The sequence below is a fragment of the Lutjanus erythropterus genome, chromosome 9, assembly GCF_056507025.1.
Source record: "Lutjanus erythropterus isolate fLutEry1 chromosome 9, fLutEry1.hap2, whole genome shotgun sequence".
Taxonomy (NCBI): Eukaryota; Metazoa; Chordata; class Actinopteri; order Lutjaniformes; family Lutjanidae; genus Lutjanus; species Lutjanus erythropterus.
Window position 1 is genome coordinate 19,803,951 of NC_139325.1, and position 22,542 is coordinate 19,826,492.

Sequence of the window (22,542 nt, forward strand, 5' to 3'; positions counted from 1 at the left end):
CTTCTCTCTGATTGGCTGGCAGGTTTACGTTAAAATTGTTTAATACACATGAAGTTCGGCTGAAATTTAATCACTTTTCAGAATTTGTCCGCTACCCAACATGTAACCATAGCAACATAAAAGCGCACAGCAAACGAATGAGTCCAGTAAGGCTGGTGGAGAGTACATTGTGAAAAGTTTAATGAACATTAGAGCTGGTGTCAACCGCGATATATCACACTTCAATACAATAAGTGATACAGAGTTCAAGTCAATCAGTCCTGTCTTTAAAACCACGTTGAAATGCTGCAGGAAAATTGTTGCCGTTTTTCAGCTTTTTTTCCTGTTCTTCTGCTGCATCCCATTCTTCTAAATTGCTGTATTCTCCAAATAGCATTAATACTGCAAAAATACCACCTTTGCAGGTATTTTGTCATAAACCAAAATAATGAACAAATTGAAATCTTAACCTTCTTAACTAACTTAACTTTCTTCAGACATTCACCGTTCAAATACATTTATAAATGGGAAATGGAGGTGCCAGATGAAAAGGATAGCCCACATCATCCAGGAGCCTTGAATGTCTGTATGGATTTTTTTTCACTCAAGTCATTAGGATTCACCCTCTGGAGACCATGAATGATTATAAAATGTCAAAGGAATTCATCCTATAAGCTAGTTGTTTAGATATTTCAGTCCGGATCAGTGTGGTGCACCTTCAGCTACAAAACCTATGAAACAGTGGATGCTTTATTGGCTGATTTCAGTATTTTTAGACTCAGTATATTCAAATGTAACAGTTTAACCGATGGGTGGGTGGGAATTTTGAATGTTTTAATGGTTTTGCAGTGGAAATCTTATGTGATGTTGCATGTTATCTCTAAAAGGGTCCTTTTATTTTAAGAATAAGCTCTGTGGTTTCCTGCAGGTGTGGATGTAGGTTGATGCCCAGGAGAGCAGACCATGCCAGAGTCGTCTGATATCTCATTCTCGTACCTGGAACCAAAAGCCACAGTTACAGACTGCTGCCCTGCAGTTATCAGGACAAACATGAGGTTCTGAGCAACTATGTAACTATTAAGAAAGTACAAAGTTTCTACAAAGTGAAACACTTTGTAGCAGAGCATTCATCAGTAATATGATTGTTTGTCTAATTAACTGAGTATCAAGGTGAACAAGCTTTGAACATGCTGTTCTCTGACTTACTGACTGTAGTCTATGTGATGTCATTCTTATGGCTTAGTGAGACTGAGTTTTACTCTGCAGCTCCGAAGACATGCTGTCACTGAACAACAGCAGTGCTTTGATAAGAAATTACTGGTAGAAATACATTTGGCACAACAGGTTGAATATGTTTCTAGCTGTACATGCTGCATGTGCAGTTTAAAAGTACCAATTACATAGTATCAGGTTGAGCACTGAGATTTTATTTGAAGCAGCATCTTGAATTTAATATAAAATCTATACATGGCACGAATCTGTAGTGAATCATTTGCTCATTTTGATCTGACAAAAATAGACATTTGTACCACTTGGTTTTATCTATATATCTAATCAGTACGTCTAATCTCTGCATGCTATCTATATGAGGCTTTTATTATGGATGGAAAGCAGAGATAGTACCTGTGTTCTTTTTGAAGCCTGTATAAACTCAGAAACATGGCAGTCCTCCCAGTACTGACCAGAAAAATAGAAATCTTTGTACACTATAATGTTAAACTATCCAAAATGAAATATTTGTTATATTTCTGTTCAATTTGTATCAAATTCTGAATTTTATATTTAATATATGCATATACAGTAATACTTGATTGATTAAGCATGATTCAGAAATGATAAGTTACAGTTGTAATTGAACACAAAACAAAACAAAACAAAATAACAAATACCACATGGAATTAATGGGGTACCCTAGTTAATAAGTGCTGCTCTGAAAGGACTTCTAAAGAACAGATTTAAGAAAAAAGGTGAAAAATTATGCAAAAGAGGCTCAGACACCTCCAGGCTTTAAAATATCCTACATTTCCTGTAGTGCTCACTTCTTTCAGGCTTCAAGCTCAAGATGGGAAAACCCTGATGACAAATCTCTTCTGGTCAACTGTTTTCACAGGGTGAGTTGAGCTCCGCATTACAAGCAACCTGATCTTCACGTGTAAAATTGGTGGAATGCTCTATTAAACTATGTACATTCATTGTAAAAATATTTAAATATATGTATTTTTCATCAAGCTTCAAATCGTTAAAGCTGGGGTAGGCAGGAAGGTTTTTGGTGTCACTGAGAAATACAAACAATAATTATGTTTAAGCATAATGTCATTCAAGTGGTCTGGGAGAAAACTAGACTAGTATACCTCCTCTTGGCTCTGTTTTCAGGCTTTAGAAAATCTAGCCCGTGACAAGAAACTTTGGCCAATCACATTTCGGTAAAATAGTTGATCATTTTTGGGCTGGGAGCCACCAACACCAAGCATTGGTGTTTTTAACGACCTGGAAATGAAACTCAGCAATCAACTATCTTTCTCCAGAGTAGCTTACTTCATGTTTAATGAAGTATATTTCAATGTATCTATCTTTAATTAACTTGCTTATATGTCCACTTCCTTAGACTTCCTTAGATTTTTATAATTTATTTGTATCTCTGTTTGCGAGATGTGTCTGACTAGTGTAACTTTAGTAGAGAGTGTGGAGCTACATACGCTATTTTATGCACACACGCCAGATAACATTTGCCATATTTCTAGCAACATTTCATCATCTACAGAGTGCCTGATGCGTCACATTATTATTGCTGAAAATGACTTTTATATATTACAGGTGTTGTTTTCCTCCTGGTATCCAACTCTCCCTGTTCAAAACAGCCTTATCAAGCTTGTTTTGCCACCCAGTCAGATGAGGTTAGTGGTATCATGTAAAAAAATTCATATCAATGCAACGATGAAAATGGAAAATGTTGTGTTGGGAAAATGGCAACAATATAAATGATCTGGTATCATGGGATCAAAGTAATGTATTATCATTATAGAGCACATGGTTGCACAATGAAAAGTTTTTGTCCCTTCATGCTACACACATATGACATATACAGATAATTAAAAACAGAAATGTTCTCCCCATGTCTGCATGTTTTATTTCTTTAGGTATGCCAGTTTAAACTCATAGTTCAAAGACATGCAGATTAATTGGTGACTCTAAATTGCCCCACTTTTTCACTTTTATTATTTACTATTTACTGTATATTGTATTGCATGTATTGTGTATAATATGACTTTTTGCTTTGGCAACACGTGTTGATCTAAAACATCGTGCCAATAAAGCTAAATAAATTGAAACTGAAACTGAATTGATAGATGTAAACACTGAGTCCTCCTCCCCTCATCCTGCAAGAGTCTTGCAAGAGTGGCAGCTTCACTCGGGGTCTTGTGGAGGGGCAGGTCTTTGTAACACAGTCCAGTCCAGCCTGAGTCCCATTGTGTTTGTGTCTTTTTCCTGGGTTAGCATGGCTCTTGTCCCTGCTCTCCTCCACTCCTCTTGGGGTGGTCCTTGCAATACATTCATCTGCTCTGTCTGGGTGGTTGACGGATGCTGTGTGTATTGGTGATTGCCTCAGTGTCTGCTGCTCTTTAATCCAAACCCCATGCTTCCTTCTCCAATGAGTGTTTCTGTCATAGGTGATATATGCTTCAGTAATACAGCTGAAAAAATAGCTGATTAAAACAAACTTGTGGCACTGTTTCCATGGTTGAGGTCCATGGTGAGAGTAATATAAAATGCTGGAAACATTCTTCAGAGATTTTGCTTAATATTGACATGATAGCATCACACAGTTGCTTCAGATTTGTCAGCTGCACATCTATGGTGTGAATTTCCTGTTCCACCACATCCCAAAGCTGCTTTATTGGATTGAGATTTGGTGACTGTGGAGGCCACTGACGTACAGTGAACTCACTTTCATGTTCAAGAAACCAGTTTGAGATGATTTGAGCTTTATGACATGCTGCGTTATCCTGCTGGAAGTAGCCTTCAGAAGATGGGTACACTGTGGTCATAAAGGGATGGAGATGGTCAGCAACAATACTCAGATAGGCCATGGAGTTTAAATGATACTCAATTGGTGCTAAGGGGCCAAAGTTTGCCAAGAAAATATCCCCCATACCATTACACCACCAGCAGCAGCCTGAACTGTTGATACAAGGCAGGATGGATCCATGCTTTCAAGTTGTTTACGCCAATTCTGACCCTGTTTATTGTGTGTAATGACTTGATTCATTAACTTTTCAGTAACTTCAAGGACTCCATGGGTGTGCGTAATAGAGAGCGCCTTGTCATTATGAACTTGTCTGTGTGAATACATGTATGTGTGTTTGTTTGTTCAAGTGTGACAGAGATTTGAGTTTAAGTCACATTGACCTGAAACAACCAGGTGGAGCCTGCCACTCCTTTTCTATAGGAGAAGCAAACAATCACTAAACCAAGAACTTGTTGCTTTTACAGCTCACTTCAGAAAAAGTCAAAGGTCCAGTGACTTCTGCCATTTTTCCACATTGACAGTTTTTTTTTTCAGGTCAGAGTACAAAAGGTTGAGAAGAATTTGTTATGTAATGACCTCCACCACCCGCTGCAAAGGCAAACTCTGACTCTGAGGTTTGGGCGAGGCATTCTGCTTTGAGGGTTCACTCTAACAATAAATACGTTGGCAAATTACAGCATGACTACAGGGTCACACGTTTAGTAAAATCTGTTTTGCAATGAAGTACTTCCCCAGTCTCACATGTGATTCAGGTTTGTTTTTTTTGGGATATGCCTTTCGTTTTAGCAACCAAATATTCTGTGAGCCACAACCCTGAGGTGACACACTATAAATGTAACAACAAAGTTCAATGCAAATTCAAGCTTAACATCCTTAAAGGGATTGTGCCAATCTTTTGAAGTGGGGTTCTATGAGGTTTTTATACAAGTTATTACCTCCAGTAGATGGCGGTCGGCAGACCACCACTTTGGAGAAACAGCGGGAGTACTCATGTCTGAAGCTAAACAATGTATTACTGTGGACAGGTACAGCAAAACAAATTTTATACATTTGAAAAAAGGCCCAGCTAAAAGTAATCTATATATGTTTAAGTGTGTGCTATATTTAGAACATTTTAGCTGTTTTACCTTGCATTCAGACAGCCTTTCCTAACAGGAAATCCCCATTAGATGAGATGAATATCGCTCTCTCCAAAGCCACCAGGCTCCTTTGGCAAAACCAGTAATTTTACCTCGCAGAACATGGGAGTTGCTAGTCTACAACAGCCTCAATTGGTTAGTTAGTTTGTGTTATTGTGTTTTAAAAGGCTAGTTCAGTTCACCAAAGTCAAACAATAACACAAACTAACCAATCGAGGCAGCAGTGTGACCTGCAACTCTTGTGTTCTGTGAGGTAAAATTACTGTTTGTTAATGGAATCTGGATGCTTTTTCTAAATAAACTGATAATGCTTTTCTTAGGCTGGACTTTTATTAAGTGGCTGCCACACCAACCTCTGTGTGTGTGTGTGTGTGTGTGTGTGTGTGTGTGTGTGTGTGTGTGTGTGTGTGTGTGTGTGTGTGTGTGTGTCAAATGGCACCTACTATAGGTAACAGACTGATTATCGGTAAATACCTTATACAACCCCACTTCAAACTATTCCTTTAACAGGTCTAGGGTCTCCTCTTCTTCTTGTGCTTTCTGGCATGAGACGTAGCATGTGTGTTGCTGCCTCCTTGTGGTCACCTTAAGACTTGATGGTTTCACACAGGCCAGGATCAACGAAAGGATTTTTATTTATTTTTTTTAATCTTCTCTGCAGTTTGACTTTGGTGGGCACTTTGATAATATAATATGTAGGTTTTACCTGTCTGGATCATCCAGGTCGTTCTCGGCCATTAAAAGTGCAACCCATTTCACAATGTTTAAACCCAAACTGATCAGTTTTACCTCATCCTCCCAGTTCATCACAACTTCCTGGCCTCACTGAAGGCTTGATGTTTATAAAAGCTGACTCCCCTTCACTCCCTGTCTCCCACTCCCTCGGGTACTGGTTATGGAGTCCTTCCATGATGATATTTTCCCCAACTCTTCTGCCAAAATGCACTGCACCCTGTCTGTACACAAAGCAGTCCTCTCCATAATTTCGTTACTCTTCACCAATACTAGTGCCGTATAGCATCTAATATAACCTCATCATCATCGTCATCGTCATCATCATCAATATCAGTTCATTTTAGCTTTAGCTCTTCTGTCATCAAGAGGTGTAGATTTACAGTAAATATCTAATTTAAAGGCAGCCAGAGACAATAACTGCCACACTTTCTTTTTCTAAATTGGTATTGAACAAAAGTAAAGGAACATCTACCATCTCAAATTTTGGTGTGCCATGTAACACAGAAACTACATCTGTTTTAAAGGGAATCTTAAATTTAATGATACAGTGCGTAAGACTTTTTTCATATGTATGATCACCTGAAAATAAAAATATTTTCTGTTACCTTAGACTGAGGGTGGGGATCCCCTTTCACGTTGCACTGCCATGTTTCCACAGCAGCACAGAACAGATACACCAACAGTTTCACAGTCATGATAGGCTCTCCTACATGCTAAGAAAGGTGAGGCAGTGTGTCCAGATCAGAACATGGGCTGCAGTTACACCCACCGATCATAAAAATTTACATATTATTAATGGAAGGTGGGTTTGGGTGGGTGAAAGAAAATATGATTAATAGTAAAAATATTAATTACTTTCTCTAAAATGTGTATAATCATGCTATTGCTTTGCTCTGTGCACCATGTCGCATCTTTAAAGCAAGTGCTGAAACTTGTTTAACAAACACTTTTCACCATCTCTCATCAGTTAATCACCCTCATCACCCTAACCACTAGCGCATGTTGTCACAAAGACGTTTTTAATAATTAAGTGCGACAGATAATATGAAATATATTTAGCATTCCTTGTTGATATTCGTCTTGTGCATTTTTTTGTAAGCTTGTATCTGGTCTATCCTGTTACTGTAAAGTACACTGACTGACAAAGGAAAAAAATGACTGCTCCACTTGAAGAATCTCAGGGGCAGCCCTGCAGTCTGGGTCTCTAAATTAAAGACAATAACTGGTGATTTATGTGTAAATGTGGTTTTGGGTGATGTCAGAGCTGATCCAGGCATCTCTAGTCAAGATGTCACTAAATCCTACACATTGGTCCTTTAATGCTAAGTAGACAACATTATTTCCATTTATTGTGGCAAAACTAAACACAACATTAGACAAACTCTTATTTTTTTTAGATGTATTTACATTGATGGAATTGGTGCAAGAAGTATACAGAGTTTTTTAGCCTTTAATTACAAAAAGTTTGTGACCAGAGTTGTTACTTAGTTTCCAGAGTGGGCTTTCACATTTCAGATTAGTATTTTCTTTTTCTTTCTTTTTTTATTTTAGTTTTAGTTTTGTTTAAAAAGTAATAAAAAGTACAATATTTCCCCCTGGAGTAAAAGTATTAAGTAGCATAAAATCCAGATACTCAAGTAAAAGTACCTCAAAACTGTACTTGCAGTGAGTACACCTAGTTGGGCACTTTCCATCACTGTCTGACAGGAATGAGCAAACTGGGCATGATTGATAAAGAGCATACTGCCCTCCAGTGGTGGAAGGACTCACTCACAAGCTTTCTGTAAGCTATGACGTAACGTTTTATAGAAAATCAGAGAATTGCCAAAATGCCTTTATTGCACTACATGAATGATCCTGACTCTCAGAATCCTAAATCTTCATCTCCATCTGCTTGTTCAGCATTACTTGTTTGATCTGGTAGTGATGACAAAAGCAGAGCCCTGCAAAAGACAAAGAAAAAGAGGGAGATATGTTACCAACTCATATACTGTATACCTGGGCTAGCTGCATCTTGAATTAATGGGAAAAGGAGGGCATTTAATACGTTTCCATGCTGTTTATGTCTCTTATTGTGCAAATAATAGCTTTGTTTTACCCCAGGGAGAGGAATAGCAGCAGGAGCAAAGCAGTTAAACAGGCGGTGAGAAGCAGTGGTGAGGGGAGGAGGAGGAGGGAGTGAGGAGGACCACCAGGCGCAGGGAGTAACCGCCCTCCTGGGAGCAGAGACAGGTCGAATATCTCCTGCAGCTCTGTGTGGCCCGCCACAACCTGGGGGGTCACTGAAAGAGAGATGGAGAGTAAGAATACAGGAGAGTCTGAACTCACATTAAGGACATGAGGTAAAAGAAAATAGTATGGTAAAGGAAAATAAATATGATTTGTAATTTGTTTATGAAATTTTCACACAGATAGTTGAGTAAATTTTCTTTTATTTTTTCCAATCATAAAATACAGCATAAATCATACATACATGCTTATTTGCAAATCTGTGTGAATATGCATACCTGTACATACATAAATGATGACGATTAAATTCTATGTGGCACAAACATTAACACATTTTATTTCCTATCAATATTTCCATGGATTGTATAAGTGCTGTCAGTCTGCTCTTTCAATTTCCCCATTCCCTCCGATTTAATGTAATTACTTTTAAAGAAGTTATTTTCAATATTCTAAGTAAATATTCATCAGTTGTATCCATTTTCTCATGAGACATTATAGGTATACTTCTAATAAGCTCAATAAAATTAAATTTGTACCAATAGAAAATACATTGTAATTCACCAATGCAATATAATTTTAAAATGTTACAGGTTCAAATATATGGATGAAAAAGATTTTTCCACATTCCTTTGAACATTAAAATGATTATCACTTTCTTAAAATCTATAAAACAGTAGTTACTGGAAAATCAAACATGCTGTCACTTCTGGAGAAGTGGTTATATCATTGTTTTACGAGCTGCCTGAGTTTCTCATGTCTGTTTTTTTAAATGCCATCAGCATGCCATGGACTGCAGAGGGAAATATGTGCCTAAATTTAGAGGAAAAATACATCTACATTAAGGACTCAAGTGCTCATCATCTTAATGTGTCCTTTCTTAAATCAAAATCTAAAAACATAAACATAGAAACGAACCCTGACTAATATATATTTATATCATGTCCTAAAACACTGCATCAGTATCTTCTATTTGCATATTTTCTCCTTAAATGTGAAGGAGTTGTTTTGTGTCCCATCATAAAAATAATCCCATCAATCCCAATAATCCTATCAATCACAGTTCTCAATTCTTTCTCCTCCAGTGGTGTATGTTGTTACCTGTGAGATAGTAGTACAGTCTGACAATGGAGCGTTGGCCTGAGTAGATCTCACACTGGTAGGTGCCCTGATGCTGCAGGCTGGTTGAGGGGATGGAATAGACTGTATCCACCCCTGCAGTCACCTCTTTAAACTGGTCCACCTGCTGGGTTTTCATCTATCCAAGAAGACATTCATACAAATGCTCTGGGCAGCAATACTTTATACTACTGCAAAGACAGATTGAATATGACTAGGGAAAGAATTGTTAAAGTAATTGTTTGCTTATTAAATTTCTTGCAGAAATTTAGATGAGAAAATTGCTCTAACACTCATAACTGTACATTATGAAGCTACAGCCAGCAGTTAGCAAAGCTTAGCATAGCAAAGACTTCCAACAGGAGAAACAGCTTTGTCCAAAGGCGACAAAATCCACCTACCAGCATCTCCAAAGCTGGAGACTTACAGGAGTTTTGAAATCATCACACGGTTGCATCACGCATGGAAGTGGTAACTTAAAATCTTCTTCTCTCTAATCTCAAACATGCACACACTACAAGATTTAAAAATAATGGTGCATCACACACTGCAGGATACTGATTATTGTGCTGAAGTAGGCAGAATGATCTCACGTGAACAAAACAGAGAGTGACAGGGTGCAACAACTTGCTGTAGCAATATTTTGCTGTGAGAAAAACAAAAGAAGAAGGCTAAATGAGTCTGGGTCAGAAAATGCTTGGAGAGACACGGTCAACATGTCTGTTCATCAGCAAGAATTGGAGGTGAGATTTTAACTGTCACTTTCAATATCTGTCAACAGTAGGTATGCTAGCTAACATAATTCTCAAGGCCTATAAAGTTTACTGTTGTTTGGCAATACTGTCAGCTGCTCAGCTGCTTCCTTCTCCTTGTAGACCTGTCTCTTATTGGCTATTGTGGTCCTGCTCCAAAAGTACTGACATAATCTTCCAGATTTTAACTCCATTAATAATAATATCATTTATATTCAACATGTCTGAAAATTATTTGGGCAGCCCTGATGTGTATGTGAGCAGGTCTGGAAGCTTAAGACTGGATCTGTAAATGCCAGATAATCTGAAGAAGGTCCCAGACAAAACTTCTGAGGTAAATCAACCCAAAACTATTGTGGCTGTCTGCTCTGCATCTATTCCTGTCCCATCACTATGATTGCCTCAGACACAGCACTCACATAAGTGATCAACAAGTTCATTTAGCACAACGCCGAGCTAGCTTGTTTAACTAGTGCGCTATCTAATGATATGTGACCAAAACATCAGCATGTTCACACAGATGGCATTTTGATATCATTTTTGACAAGTAATACAGCAAAATTTACGTACTGACAGAGGGTGACTGTGAGCAATAAACCTATACTAATGAATATATGGCAAGTGGATTTGGATTTCTCTGGTGGCTGGCGGTTGTATAGTTCATAAATATATGTCAAATAATTTTTTCTGTCACTTTAGTTTAATCTTATCACACTGATGCACGTTCAAGTGTTCGTTTCTCTGATAACTTTAGCTTTAATTAGTTGTTTGATGCTATACAAATGGGGTTTCACATCACGATCGGCACCTGAGCCCTGCTCATGATTGAGTCCATCGGCTCTGTGGGCACGACTTCAATACAACGGCTCCACCTCTGATCATGACTGCAAAGGTTCTGGCTCCAAATGATGTCACCTGCACAAAATGGCAGCGCTCATATGCAGGACATTTTGGCTTCATTTTGTACAGTGGGAGGAAGTGGAGCCGCATCATCCATCTTTATCTTACAGTCAAAGTCTAGTTCAGAGCCAGACCAGGTGGTTCCCCCAGCTTCCAGACTTTACGCTATGCTAAACGAACTGCCTCCTGCAAGCTTCATATTTAACAGACAGACAAGATAGTGGCATCAATCTTCTCATCTAACTCTTGGCAAGAAAGCCAACATGTATAATTCCCAAAATATTGAACTATCCCTTTAAATGCATTGCAGTGACCCTGAATGGTCCACCATATGCCAGGCATACCTCTTCTGCAAACCTCCAGATCACCTCGATATCGTTTGGTAAGTGAAACGGCACAATGCACCACATTTGGCTTCTGCTGTTCTCTGTTATTTTGATTTCTTTAACTGAAATAAACATATAGCCACCCACCCACCCACACACACATACACACACACACACACAGAGAGAGAGAGAGAGAGAGAGAGAGAGAGAGTGAGAGAGATAACATTCACAGGGGGGCAGCTCTTGCAGTCTGAGCCCTCCTTAATGATAATACTTAAGCCCAGTCTCTGAGGAGTGGAGTAAAAGTGATGATATGCTAAACAGCGGCTGTGCTGTACAGGGTTGATACGAATACCATCGTGTGTGGGAGTCAACTGTCACCTTGCATAAAGAAGCCAAGGACTTAAACAGTACCTTGGGGGCTCTGTGCAAAAGATATAATGTGTGGAAATAAAACCTTGCCTCGGTCTCTTTTTCAAATCCCGACTTTCTGCTAAGAGCATTTCAAGGATCAAAAGCAGAGCATTTCAAGGATCAAGAGTGGATGCTTATGAAGGTGAAAATATAGTTATGTAAGGATGTGTCAAGTCTGGATTAGTGCACCTTTTTTTTCCTTATTTGAAAATTGTGATGTAACAGCGTCAGTAATCCAATATATTGGACAGATTGTTAACACTCACCTGGACAGTCGAGGGGGAATTCACAGGAGTCATACTGACAGGTGATACAGTTGTACACTGCACCTGCACTCTGGAAACCTGAAAGATGCATTAAAGTAATACTGATACATAGATTACAGTGAGATATTTTTATTTTACAGTACCCTAATAAGATATAACAAGCCATACTTAGTATTAAATTAGTCAAAAACTAGAAATAATATGCTCCTTAATAGACAATATTAGACCCTTTACTAGACCCTAAGTCTAAAAACAGTCTAACAGTTGGAAACAATACACTTTAGTCCAGTTCTGTTACAATGCATCCCTAACTACCCTCTAATGAAGTCTTAAAAGGGTTAAATAAAGGGTCTAAAACTGTTAAATAAAGACCATATTTCTATTTTTTCTTTAATTTGACACAAAGTACAGCTTGTTACACCTTATTAGTGTACTGTAACATAAAGTTTGACCAACCTTTTGTTTCTAATAACATTAATTATGATACTGTGGAGACAAAAAAGAATGAAAATACCAACCACATGGAGGGAAACATCCAGAAACTGAAAACAAAGATAGAAAACTTGGATTATCATATTTTATTTTGATCTGTCAACTTGATTCATGAGTCTGTTCAACCTGACTGCTTCCTTTATATTCTCCACAATATCTGAAAGGCTGTAATAACCTAACTAGCTTAGTACGGAGATCAGAGGAGTTGTAATGACCTAATGTGGGCCTGACTATAGATGAAAAGATGAAGGAAAAGGGGGAAGAGACCATGTCTCACCTCTAGGCAGTTTGAAGGCAGCTGCGATGAAATTGTCTGCTGCTGTCTGCAACCTTTCCTCATACACTGTGTCTGATGGATGGAAAGAAGGAGGAGGAGGAGGAGGAGGAGGAGGAAGACAGAAATATTTGGCTCAACACATCCTGGTGAATTGTGTGCTTCAGGGCATCATTTTGAAATTTCTCATTTCTTACTCCCCCCTCCGTTTCTGACCTTACTTAACAATTCTGACGCTCTAAAGACTCATTTACTTGTGTGATAATGTGTCTGTCAGAGCAGGTGTTTAGCTACCGTTATTCAGCTTTTTGTTGAACTCCTCCACCATGGGCTGAATCTCAGCATTCAGGATTTCTTTCAGCTGTTTCTCATAGCCTTTACCTTGAAAAAAGACATTTGACATAAATATAAAACAAATCTTCACCGTTTACACCTACACATGCTATCACTAATAGTTGTGCAGAGCAGATTTACTATGTGCATGCATTTTATTGCATTTTCCTTGAAGAAAACATTGCAGAAAAATAGTAAAAAGATCATTTTCCGCACCCACTCGGCCAGCCTCAATAACTCCCTCGTTGTTGTTGAATATACGGTCCAGCTTCCTGAAGCAGGCGTCAACATTTCTAACATTGTGCTTAGTCAAAATGTGCCCCCAACACAGACGAAGACTGTCTTGCACATCAACAAAGCATTGATAGCAGCTCAGAGCGGTGCCGAACAGCAAGCTAACACACATGAGCCACACAGCAGATGTGCACATTTTTCAGCAAACTCAAACAAAGGTGTCAGTATGAACTGTTTTTATTCAAATCCTGGTCTCATAGTGACTACAAATTCCAATTCTATATTCCAGAAGAAGCTTAAAAAAAACCTTGAATGTGGATTTAATGTGCATATCCCACCTGAAATTAAAAGTAAGATTTTGCTGAGGTTTGAAGGGAGAGCATCACAGACTCCCTTCTACACTTTCCCTCCTTTCTATTGTCTCTAGTCCCCATTTCCTGCTGCCTCAATGCACCAGTTTTACTGCAGAGCACAGAGATGGAGCGAGCCAAGGAGGGAGGCGGCAGCGGTGTGTGGGGGAGAGGGGCAGATGAAGAGGGAGTTAAATGCTTATGTACGTAGAGGGATAAAGTGGAAACCCAAGAGAAATTTAGAAAGAATAAAAAGTCAAACTGGTAGTGTGGAGATGGTGAGACGGAAAATAAGAGCCAAAAAATAAAACAAGGAACAAAAGGGTCAACAAAATCGATAGAATAATGAGCGACGAGACAGAGAAAGTGTGTATTATTGCTGGTGGAGTTTAGAAAATTTAAAAAGTAGCAGTGAAAGAATGAAGGAAAAAAAAAATAAGAGTGGAAAAATAAAGGGGAAAGAAAAGGCGAAAGAAAAGGTGGGTGCAAGAGGACAAAAGTGACAGAGAGAAGAGGAAGAGGGAGCGGGACTACAAATCAAGTCAACTGCCTCATCACATCCTGTATCCCCCACTCGTCTCCCATCCTCCTCATCCCCCCCCACCCCCCTCCACCCCGCGCCACCCCCTCTCCTCCCTGGTCCCTCACTCCCGGTGCATCTCCATGGCAACCAGACAGGGTGCCTAATACATGAACTTAATATATTTTCAGTGGCAGGGTGAGCTGGGTACTAATGCATTCATCTGTCTCCACACAGACAAGCCAATCAATATTAGGCAAGAGTCTGCTCCAGGACTGCCAAAGTCAGATAGCTACTGAGGCGGTCTTACATGGAAAATCCCAAATATCTATGCGTGTGTGTGTGTGTGTGTGTGTGTGTGTGTATTTGAGAGCATTTAATTATATCTGTTGTGTTACGACAAGGCACTTTGATAAACTCTTCTTTATAAGAGCATAATCTCTGCTCAGTCACAGCTTTATAATATTTCTAGTTGTAAAAAAAGGACTTTATGTGAAAGATGACACTTTTTTCACTGTGAATGAGAAAAGGGAATGATCTTCACAGGATGTTGTCGTTTTATATTCAAGAACTGGTGCTTCATGTAAAAATCAAGCCATTTGGCTGTCGGGAAAAGTTAAGGAGCATATGAACACAAAATTAAAGCAAAACTAAAAGTTTTTTTTAGGTAGCAGAGACAAAGACATTCTACAACAACTTTTAACAATTTTATTAACATACAGAGGTTAAAAAAAGAACTTTTCCAGTACAAAAACATGCACATGGTGCACCAATAAATCCTCTGATTTTTGAAGGTGACATAATTGACGGGGTCACAACCCTCGGCTGTCTTCCTATTGGCCCATTGAGGGCATTAACACAAAGCCAGCCAATAGGGATGGCCCCCTGAGAGTGTCTGCGCTGCAGAAGGAGAGGTCTTCCTCTTCTTCCTCTTCCTGTCTGACCTGACACATCTTGATCACGACATGACAGGTAAACATGTACTGAACATACTGAAGATGCACACAGCTGGAGACTCAGAAACATCAGAGCCAATAGCAAACGTGACACAACAAAGGAACGATGTGACATTAAAACATTACTTTCTTAGGAGTGTAATCATGTTTTACAAAATGCTCCTTTTTTTCTAGGACGCTGAAACTGAATGCAGCCCTGTTCCCGAGGACCTCACCTGTGACCTGCTTTGACCTCACAGGTTAAGGGTCTCAGGGACAGAGGGGCATACTGTGAAATTAAAATACACAGGGATGGTTTAAATACAGTCATTTAAGTACAAGCAGAATACTTTAAGTAAAAGTAGAGTAATTATGTTTTAAAAAATAACAGTTTAATATACACAAAAAAACAAAGTATGAGATGAAACATATTAAAAGAAAGAACCGCAGAGTCGCTGCACCGAGACAAAGACATGACCTCATCTGACATTTGGATTCTGCGGCACTGGCCAGTCTCCTGGTTTGCTGCAGAACAGAAGCGAAATCGATCAGTTCAATTAAAACATTATCATTGCATATTTATCCACACTTCATCCACACTAATCTTTTACCTTGCAGTGTAGTAGTGAGCAGAAAAGTAACATTTTTCGTGGCGAGGCTCAAATAATCCCGGCAATGCAGCAGTTGGAGCACATTATGGAGGAGACAATTAATTTAGGAGAAACAACTCATTTCAAAATGTTGTTTAATGTCACGGGCATTTCTAATGTGATTTATTAGAGCAAGCACTGACAAATTACAGTGTCTAATAGCTGTTTGAAGCTCAGTGAGCTGAAAGGGCTTTAAAAATCAGCCTCATGAGTATGTATCAAACATTAGTGGCAGAGTTATAGTCTAGAACATAACTGTCAAATGTCAAGGAAACAGACTTTTAATAATCCTACACATAAGTAGCAGAATCTTTACCCAAATCATAACTTGTGTGTCATAGACGGGGTTATTTTTCTTTAATTCTTGGTGATTGTCAAGGTATAATTGTTTAATGTTTAAGAAATGTACACACAGTTTGGTGAATTTACAGTGAAATATAGTCCAAATGTTTATTATTGCTATGTTTTATCAGTCCGGTCTCTTTTTTGAAACAAGAAAGACAGGATCTTTGTTCTGACTTACCTGTTAAGATGAAAGTAGTTTTCAATGATTATCAAAACAGGATAAGGAGGACGTATAAGACATAAATCCACCTGCAAAGGAAGAAAAATTATGACATTTAGACTATAACGATATCAAACTATTTTTAAATAAATCCAAACATATCAATGTAAAATTCTCTGTATATTGTGGTGATGACAGAAAGAAAACTCATTGCGTAGAAACATTAGAAGCCAATGCCACCCACTGGCAGACAGACAGAATGACACACACTGACTGGGGGAAGACTGAATACGTTCGTATGTTGTGGAAAAGGTGGAATTTGCACATTTAATTCCAGGGGAACGCGTTTTCATCACGTTAAACACCTCGGCGTCAATGTGAAAAAAAGGTGCAAACTGCCTGCGTCACCACCTGCATCTAACTGAACTGTGTTAATGAATATTACGTTTTACCTACAGATTGACTTCACGAGTTACAGGCCTCAAGATTTTGGCATGCAGAGGTGTGATTTTGAGATTGTCTCAGTTAATCTTACATGTGACAGACATGGCAGCTGTATCAGAGCATTTGTCATGACTTCACCTAAAAATGAATTATGGATTTGTCTGCAGCAGAGGTGGCTTTGTAGGTTTGTTTAAAACATTATCATTCATGTCAATAAAAGTGTGAATTAATTATGCAAAATCACACAGCACAATGGATATGGAAATGTCTGTCAGGTGTAAATGCATATTGTACAACACTACCTGTCATAACATTTAAATTCCTGGACAGCCGCTAATTTTTTACTAATTTACCTGCCTGATGTAAAAAAAGATAATAATGAGGTACTTCTTTTTTTTCCACTGGAGATTTTACAAATGAGGTATTAAATGAAAGTGAAATTTGAGACATGAAATGCAGACATGACCTGTCGACAACTGAAAGGCTTTTCAGCATCTGAAAACATGGACAAAATGTCACATTTATACCACAAATATATACAGCTAGAAGAGTGCACACATGCATGCATAAACAGCAAAAATTTATTAAATTATTTTTTCTGCTGTGAAAAGAAAAGGATATGAAAAATTAGTGGTGAAAAAGTTTCAGATTAAAATGCATGCTAGTTCTGCATAAATAATAAAGATACTCTCTTTAATCTACAGTGAAAATGTGGATGAAAATGAAAGAAAAAAAGACAATCACCTTGCAGCCAGCCTCTTCTTTTCTTTTCTTTCCCAGTCAGAGTGAGTCTGTGTTTCCTCTCAGCTCTCTCTCTCTGATGCTCTGTGCCGGGGCCAGACAGAGAGCCCAGCGGCAGGTAGGTTACAGACAATAGTATTGATTCCATTATTCTGCTCTCTACCTGCCTGACTAACATCCACGCAGCTCCTCACCTTTTGTCTCTGCAGGGCTGCCGTCGCCAAATGCACAGAGCTGCAAACAAGAGAGAAAAATAAAGAAGAAGACAGGAAAAGCTTGCTCACTTGTGCGTTCACATGCCCGCTTACACACCAAACCTCCCGGCACACATGCTATCCTATGCTTACACACACACTCATTTACTCTCCGTGATGCATTCATAGTCTCCCTATCCGTCTCCCTTTGCTTACATTGTACCTCAAAGTCTCTTCTGTATCGCTCTTTTACACTCTCTAGTCGTCATCCTTCCATCTCCCTCTTTTTCCTCTCACGTTTTTCGAGTCTCACGTCTCTACTAGCTCAGTAACCCCCCCCTACACACACACACACACACACACACACACTCCAGTTTGTGTGAACGTGTGAGAGATGGAAAGAGAGTGAATGAGAGTGCACTGAGTGCATGCACGTGTGTGTGTTTGTGTCTACGAAAGAGAGGAAGAGTGTGTGTGTGTGTGTGTGAGGGAGATGGCAGCGGGGGGAGGGAGGTAGAGGGTGGCAGAGAGGCTAGCAGAAAAGTGGGGATAGAGGGGGAGGGTCAGAATCTCTAATAGGATGAGAATAGAGAGAAAATATGAAGCCCAGGAGTCTCATGAACCTGAGAGGCTGACATTACTGTCTCCTCCTGTGTGTACAGCAATCATACCATCATCAAATTGATTACAGGATTTATGGTGTTGCTCCAACACAACTGTAAATTGCAGCTGGAGTGACATCAAACACACTAAATAAACCCGCCGCGGAAGCTTCGCCAATTACAAGAATGTGTCTTGATTATACAGCTTAACATCAGTGGTGGACGACTTGCAGTTTGCTGTTTAGTGCGACCAAATAAATCCAGACAGAGGCTGTTAAAACACAATGAAATACTGAAAAAAGAAAGGTATAAACATGCATGCATGCCCACGCTTTGTGTTGCATGCACGAACAAAGTAATTGCAATAGTTTTGCATATTTAATATTGTGTGATATTCTTCAATTACCAGATTTTTAAAAAATATGAATAACGGAGAAATATTAACTGTAATTCATCATAAAATGACCATGACATGCCATCAGAAAGTAAGGAAACATGCTCTCTGATAACAACATTATAGCTGCATTGTTCTCCTTTGAAATTTCTGAATTTTAGGTCTATGAACATTTAACATTTATTAGAGTTCACATTAATGCCGAATGTTTGCTGAATGAGTTAAAGTCTGTTTATCAGTTGTAAGAAATCATTAATAATCTTTTGGAAGGATTAGATCTTTACAGCAGTTGAATTGAGCAAGATGTTAATGGAGTCTGGCAGGCAGGCAGCATAACAGGCAGTCACTGAACTTTAGAGTGTGTATTTTCAGAGCAGTGGGCTTTTATTTTCAGGATAACCGGCTTAGCTTTACATTGACAGACAATTAACAGTTATAAACAGCTGATCAACTTACAGAGGAGGCCTCGTCGTTGCTTCTTATTGTCAAATTACAATGTTCATTGTGCTCGTCTCGTGCTCCTGCAGTGTTCCTGCAGCTTGCTTGTCTAGAGAGGAGGGGGCAGAGGGGAAAAACTCGCGTCAACCATAGATCGTATATTAAATAGGATTTCAACAATTTAGTATACGGTTTATGGCTCAACTCACTATTCGGACTGCGGTACTCATATTTGCATGCACAACTGCTACATATTGCTCCTTTAATATTTCTGCTAGGTTCAGCTCAGTCCATCCCCATGTCTGAAGGCAGTTTAATTCTAATATTTGTGCTACTCTCTGAGAGGACAGAGAGTTGCAGTTGTGTTTGTTGGATAACAGAATCACACGGTCCTGAGGGAAATTCAGAAATGAACGTAAATCTAATTTAGAGCCACTGATTGGCTGTCTGTTCAGCGAGATGGAGCATAAACACCACACTTGATGTGTAAGCATCATTAATGGCCCTAAAGTGTTCTGACCATGTTGTACAACAAAGAGTATCACCAACGTGTCACACATTTAGAGCAAACGAGGGTAAACTGACAAAAAAAACCCCCATTATTTCTGGCCTAATAGCGCCTACAGACCATGAGATTTCAGCGATCTTATAAGTTTATTGCAAGCCACACGGTGAGACATGTATCTAATAAACTTGGGTATAACATTTGACATACAGAGATGATCACACCTACTGAATATAAGGTTTCTATAATGCTGTCTGTTACTTGATGCATCCTTTTTCCTTCTGTGTGGTTTATATATGCATATATGGAGGCTGCACTGCTGAGGGTTCAATTGTGTGTCCACTTGCCCAAAAAATCTCATCAATTTGTCACAGTTAGCCATGTATTACTTTACTTTTGGCATCATTCACCTGGAACACTTTGAGGTTGGAAGTTGGAAACTTCAACTGGAAAATTCTGACCTTTCTCGAACGCAGCTTCAATAGATAAGCAACCATCATCAGCATGTGTCATCTGTCTGCACTGCTATAGCAGTAAACATTTACTTATTTATGCGTATGGGAAAAAAATTCAAAGAAGAGGAGGAGGAGGAGAATGTGGATGAGGGAAAAGATGCCAACTTGGGAGAGCTTGAGGTAACATAACAAAGTATTTGTAGTATGCTAAGTATGCTAAAATAGCACACATAAACATACATTGTGAGATGGTTATCCTAACTTTCTGACACCTTGAACCTCTCTCACAATGCAATTTAGACTTGGCCAAAGATCCTGGCAGGGACATGGGGAGCGAGTCCACGGCAACTTCTAAAATACGTGAAGTTTCCCCCAATAAATCTTTCAATGCAATTATTTTTTTTTTCAATTTAGATTGAATAGCTGACTCCACTTCTGAAACAATTTACACATAAACACTCTTTGAAGGTTTCGTTTATCTCGCCCCATCTAACCTTCTCTGTGGTCTGTCAGTGGTCAACACAGTCAACATATGTGTTAAACACTTCACCACAGGTTAGTTTATGATATTACTGAGCAAATGACGTGTGCCGATTGTGCCTGTAGATTGAAGCAAATCAGAAAAAAGTCTTAGTGATGGTGTAGTTTTTATGCTGAAAAGATATGTCCCTACCATAAAACACTTGCTTTTAGAATGGAGTTTGGTTTAACAGTCAGTCCACTTGAAAGACCTTTGGGAGCAGAAGGAATTTTAACGTGAATACTATTTGAGTTGACCTACCTTCTAACAATGAACCTTATAAACAGCATAAAGTAACATAGGAAGTGGAGCTGAAACAAACTAAGTTCTGTTTTCTACTTTCTTTCTGTTTTCTGCTTCTCTCAGCTTGTAGTAAAAGTTCATGTCATAAGCAAGATCTATAATCAAAGTAGAGATAGCAGGTCCGCTCCATTCTCCAAGCTGATGATTCTAGTGCCGAATTTCACCAATGTGCTGCCCTAAATTGTAATGGGCATAGGATCACCAATTTGGAGCTTTGACCAAAGATATCGGCACATTTCTTTTCCATTGGTCATCTTGCGCGTGGTAAAGCCCAACACTGAGCAGTGTATACCTGGCTTAAAGGCTGGAGCAGTCTGACTGAGGCCTGAGGTAACACCTCTCTGATGGATAGCTAGTTAACAGCCTGGCTAATCAAAATTGATGGTATGAAGTTGAGAAAAATACAGACAAAGGTAAGCAGGTCAATCTTTGTGAGAATTTGTAAAGCTCTTTCCATGAAAAGCAAGAACTGACAGACTGCATATGATGAGAATTGACTGAGACAAACTCATCCTCACCTTCCTCCAAAAGGCTTTCAGATGAGGCTTGTGTTTTATAAATATGCAAGACGAGTATCCAACCTTTCAGAAAATGTAGGTTAGAGTAAAAAAAGACTACACTATACATTCATAATACCTCATGAATATTCATGATGTACCCACACTGCCTATATAGACGAGTCTGTGTCATTTTAGCAGCAGGTATTCTAGACACACACTTTGTACAGCTGAATTTATTCCCCTGCTTTGATCCTATTCTGTATAACTGTCTTATTCACAGCCCTGATGCACTACAGGCTCTCCACATCCTCCTCCATATCCGCAATCATACTGTAATGCCATGCTACCTACATTTGCATAGAAACAACATGCTGAATGTGTTTACACTATCTGCCGTGATATGTGCACTGTGTGTTCGGCACCGTCCCTTTGCTCTGAATGTGAGTTTCTGGGCGATATGTGCTTGCGCAGCACATATATCCTATCTGATCCCGCATTAATGTCAGGAAGACAAATTCTTCCCTTTTTACAACACAGATTCTGATTGTGAATAGACTATAGAGTGCATGAGTCTCTGTCTGATCTCCTGTGTCTGTCCAGTGGCTATCTGGATGCCAATTTGGCTTAAAAAACGTGAAAAAGCAGCTCTTTCTCTAGTTTGATCAGTGTCCGAACCTGAGTGACAAAAGCAGACTGTCACAGACAGGTGTGCGTGTGTGCGTGTGTGCGTGTGTGTGTGTGCGTGTGTGTGTGTGTGCGCCTGCGGCTGCACTCTGCAGTGCCACTGAGAGACAAAGCACTGGGAGTGCTTCACAGGGATGACATCATCAGTCTGGGATGGTGTCTGCCTTGTCTGTCTCCGGATCGGGATGCTCTAATTCTCTGTTATATCCCTAGAGATTGGAGGCAGTGTCGTTTTTGGCATCACACCTCCTCCTCCTCATCATCACACCTGTTTTTATAAAGTAGCGTATGTGCACAAAGGCAAAAAAAAAAAAAAGGCTGTGATATAGGAATTTTTAGGGTGCTTCAAGGAAACCCATGACACTTTACACAAGGAGGGGTTGTGGCATTTTACTTATGGGTGCAACCTCGAAAGGCATTTTTTTAAGAGCAGCATATGTGAGTGTGGTTGTATGAAATCTGTTCACACATATGCACAGTGAGCAGCACGTGCCATGATGGAAAATGAGCCAAGTATAAGCGGTCACTGGTATAAACAATCTTTGCTGTATTGGTAGAGAGAATGAGGCAGGTAGCTTGTTGTATT

General features: G+C 39.2%; 1 protein-coding gene and 1 long non-coding RNA gene across 2 annotated transcripts in view; both read right to left on the bottom strand.

Annotated features, from left to right (window-relative positions):
- Positions 1-7,458: 7,458 nt before the first annotated feature.
- On the bottom strand, positions 7,459-13,988 carry spaca6 (sperm acrosome associated 6). Its single transcript, XM_084726448.1, has 9 exons — positions 13,199-13,988; positions 12,944-13,030; positions 12,653-12,724; positions 12,402-12,425; positions 11,884-11,961; positions 11,222-11,325; positions 9,208-9,364; positions 7,979-8,162; positions 7,459-7,823 (listed from the first exon to the last, which is right to left on the bottom strand). Exons 1-9 carry the CDS (start codon positions 13,410-13,412, stop codon positions 7,745-7,747), a joined length of 999 nt encoding a protein of 332 aa, XP_084582574.1. The 5' UTR covers positions 13,413-13,988; the 3' UTR covers positions 7,459-7,744.
- An 820-nt stretch (positions 13,989-14,808) lies between these two features.
- LOC146321313 (uncharacterized) overlaps positions 14,809-22,542 on the bottom strand; it is a 31,288-nt gene continuing 23,554 nt past the window's right edge. The window contains exons 3-6 of the long non-coding RNA XR_014771396.1: positions 19,008-19,098; positions 17,365-17,595; positions 16,195-16,265; positions 14,809-15,546 (exon numbers count right to left, since the gene is read on the bottom strand). This is a non-coding gene — a long non-coding RNA (uncharacterized LOC146321313). The remainder of the gene's footprint in view (positions 15,547-16,194; positions 16,266-17,364; positions 17,596-19,007; positions 19,099-22,542) is intronic.

Coding starts and splice junctions, on each gene's coding strand:
- spaca6 (XM_084726448.1), bottom strand. CDS start 13,412: ATGTGCACATCTGCTGTGTGGCTCATGTGTGTTAGCTTGCTGTTCGGC. Junction 13,031..13,198: donor TATTGAGGCTGGCCGAGTGG/GTGCGGAAAATG, acceptor TCTTTTTTCAAG/GTAAAGGCTATGAGAAACAG. Junction 7,824..7,978: donor CTGCTATTCCTCTCCCTGGG/GTAAAACAAAGC, acceptor TGTCTTTTGCAG/GGCTCTGCTTTTGTCATCAC.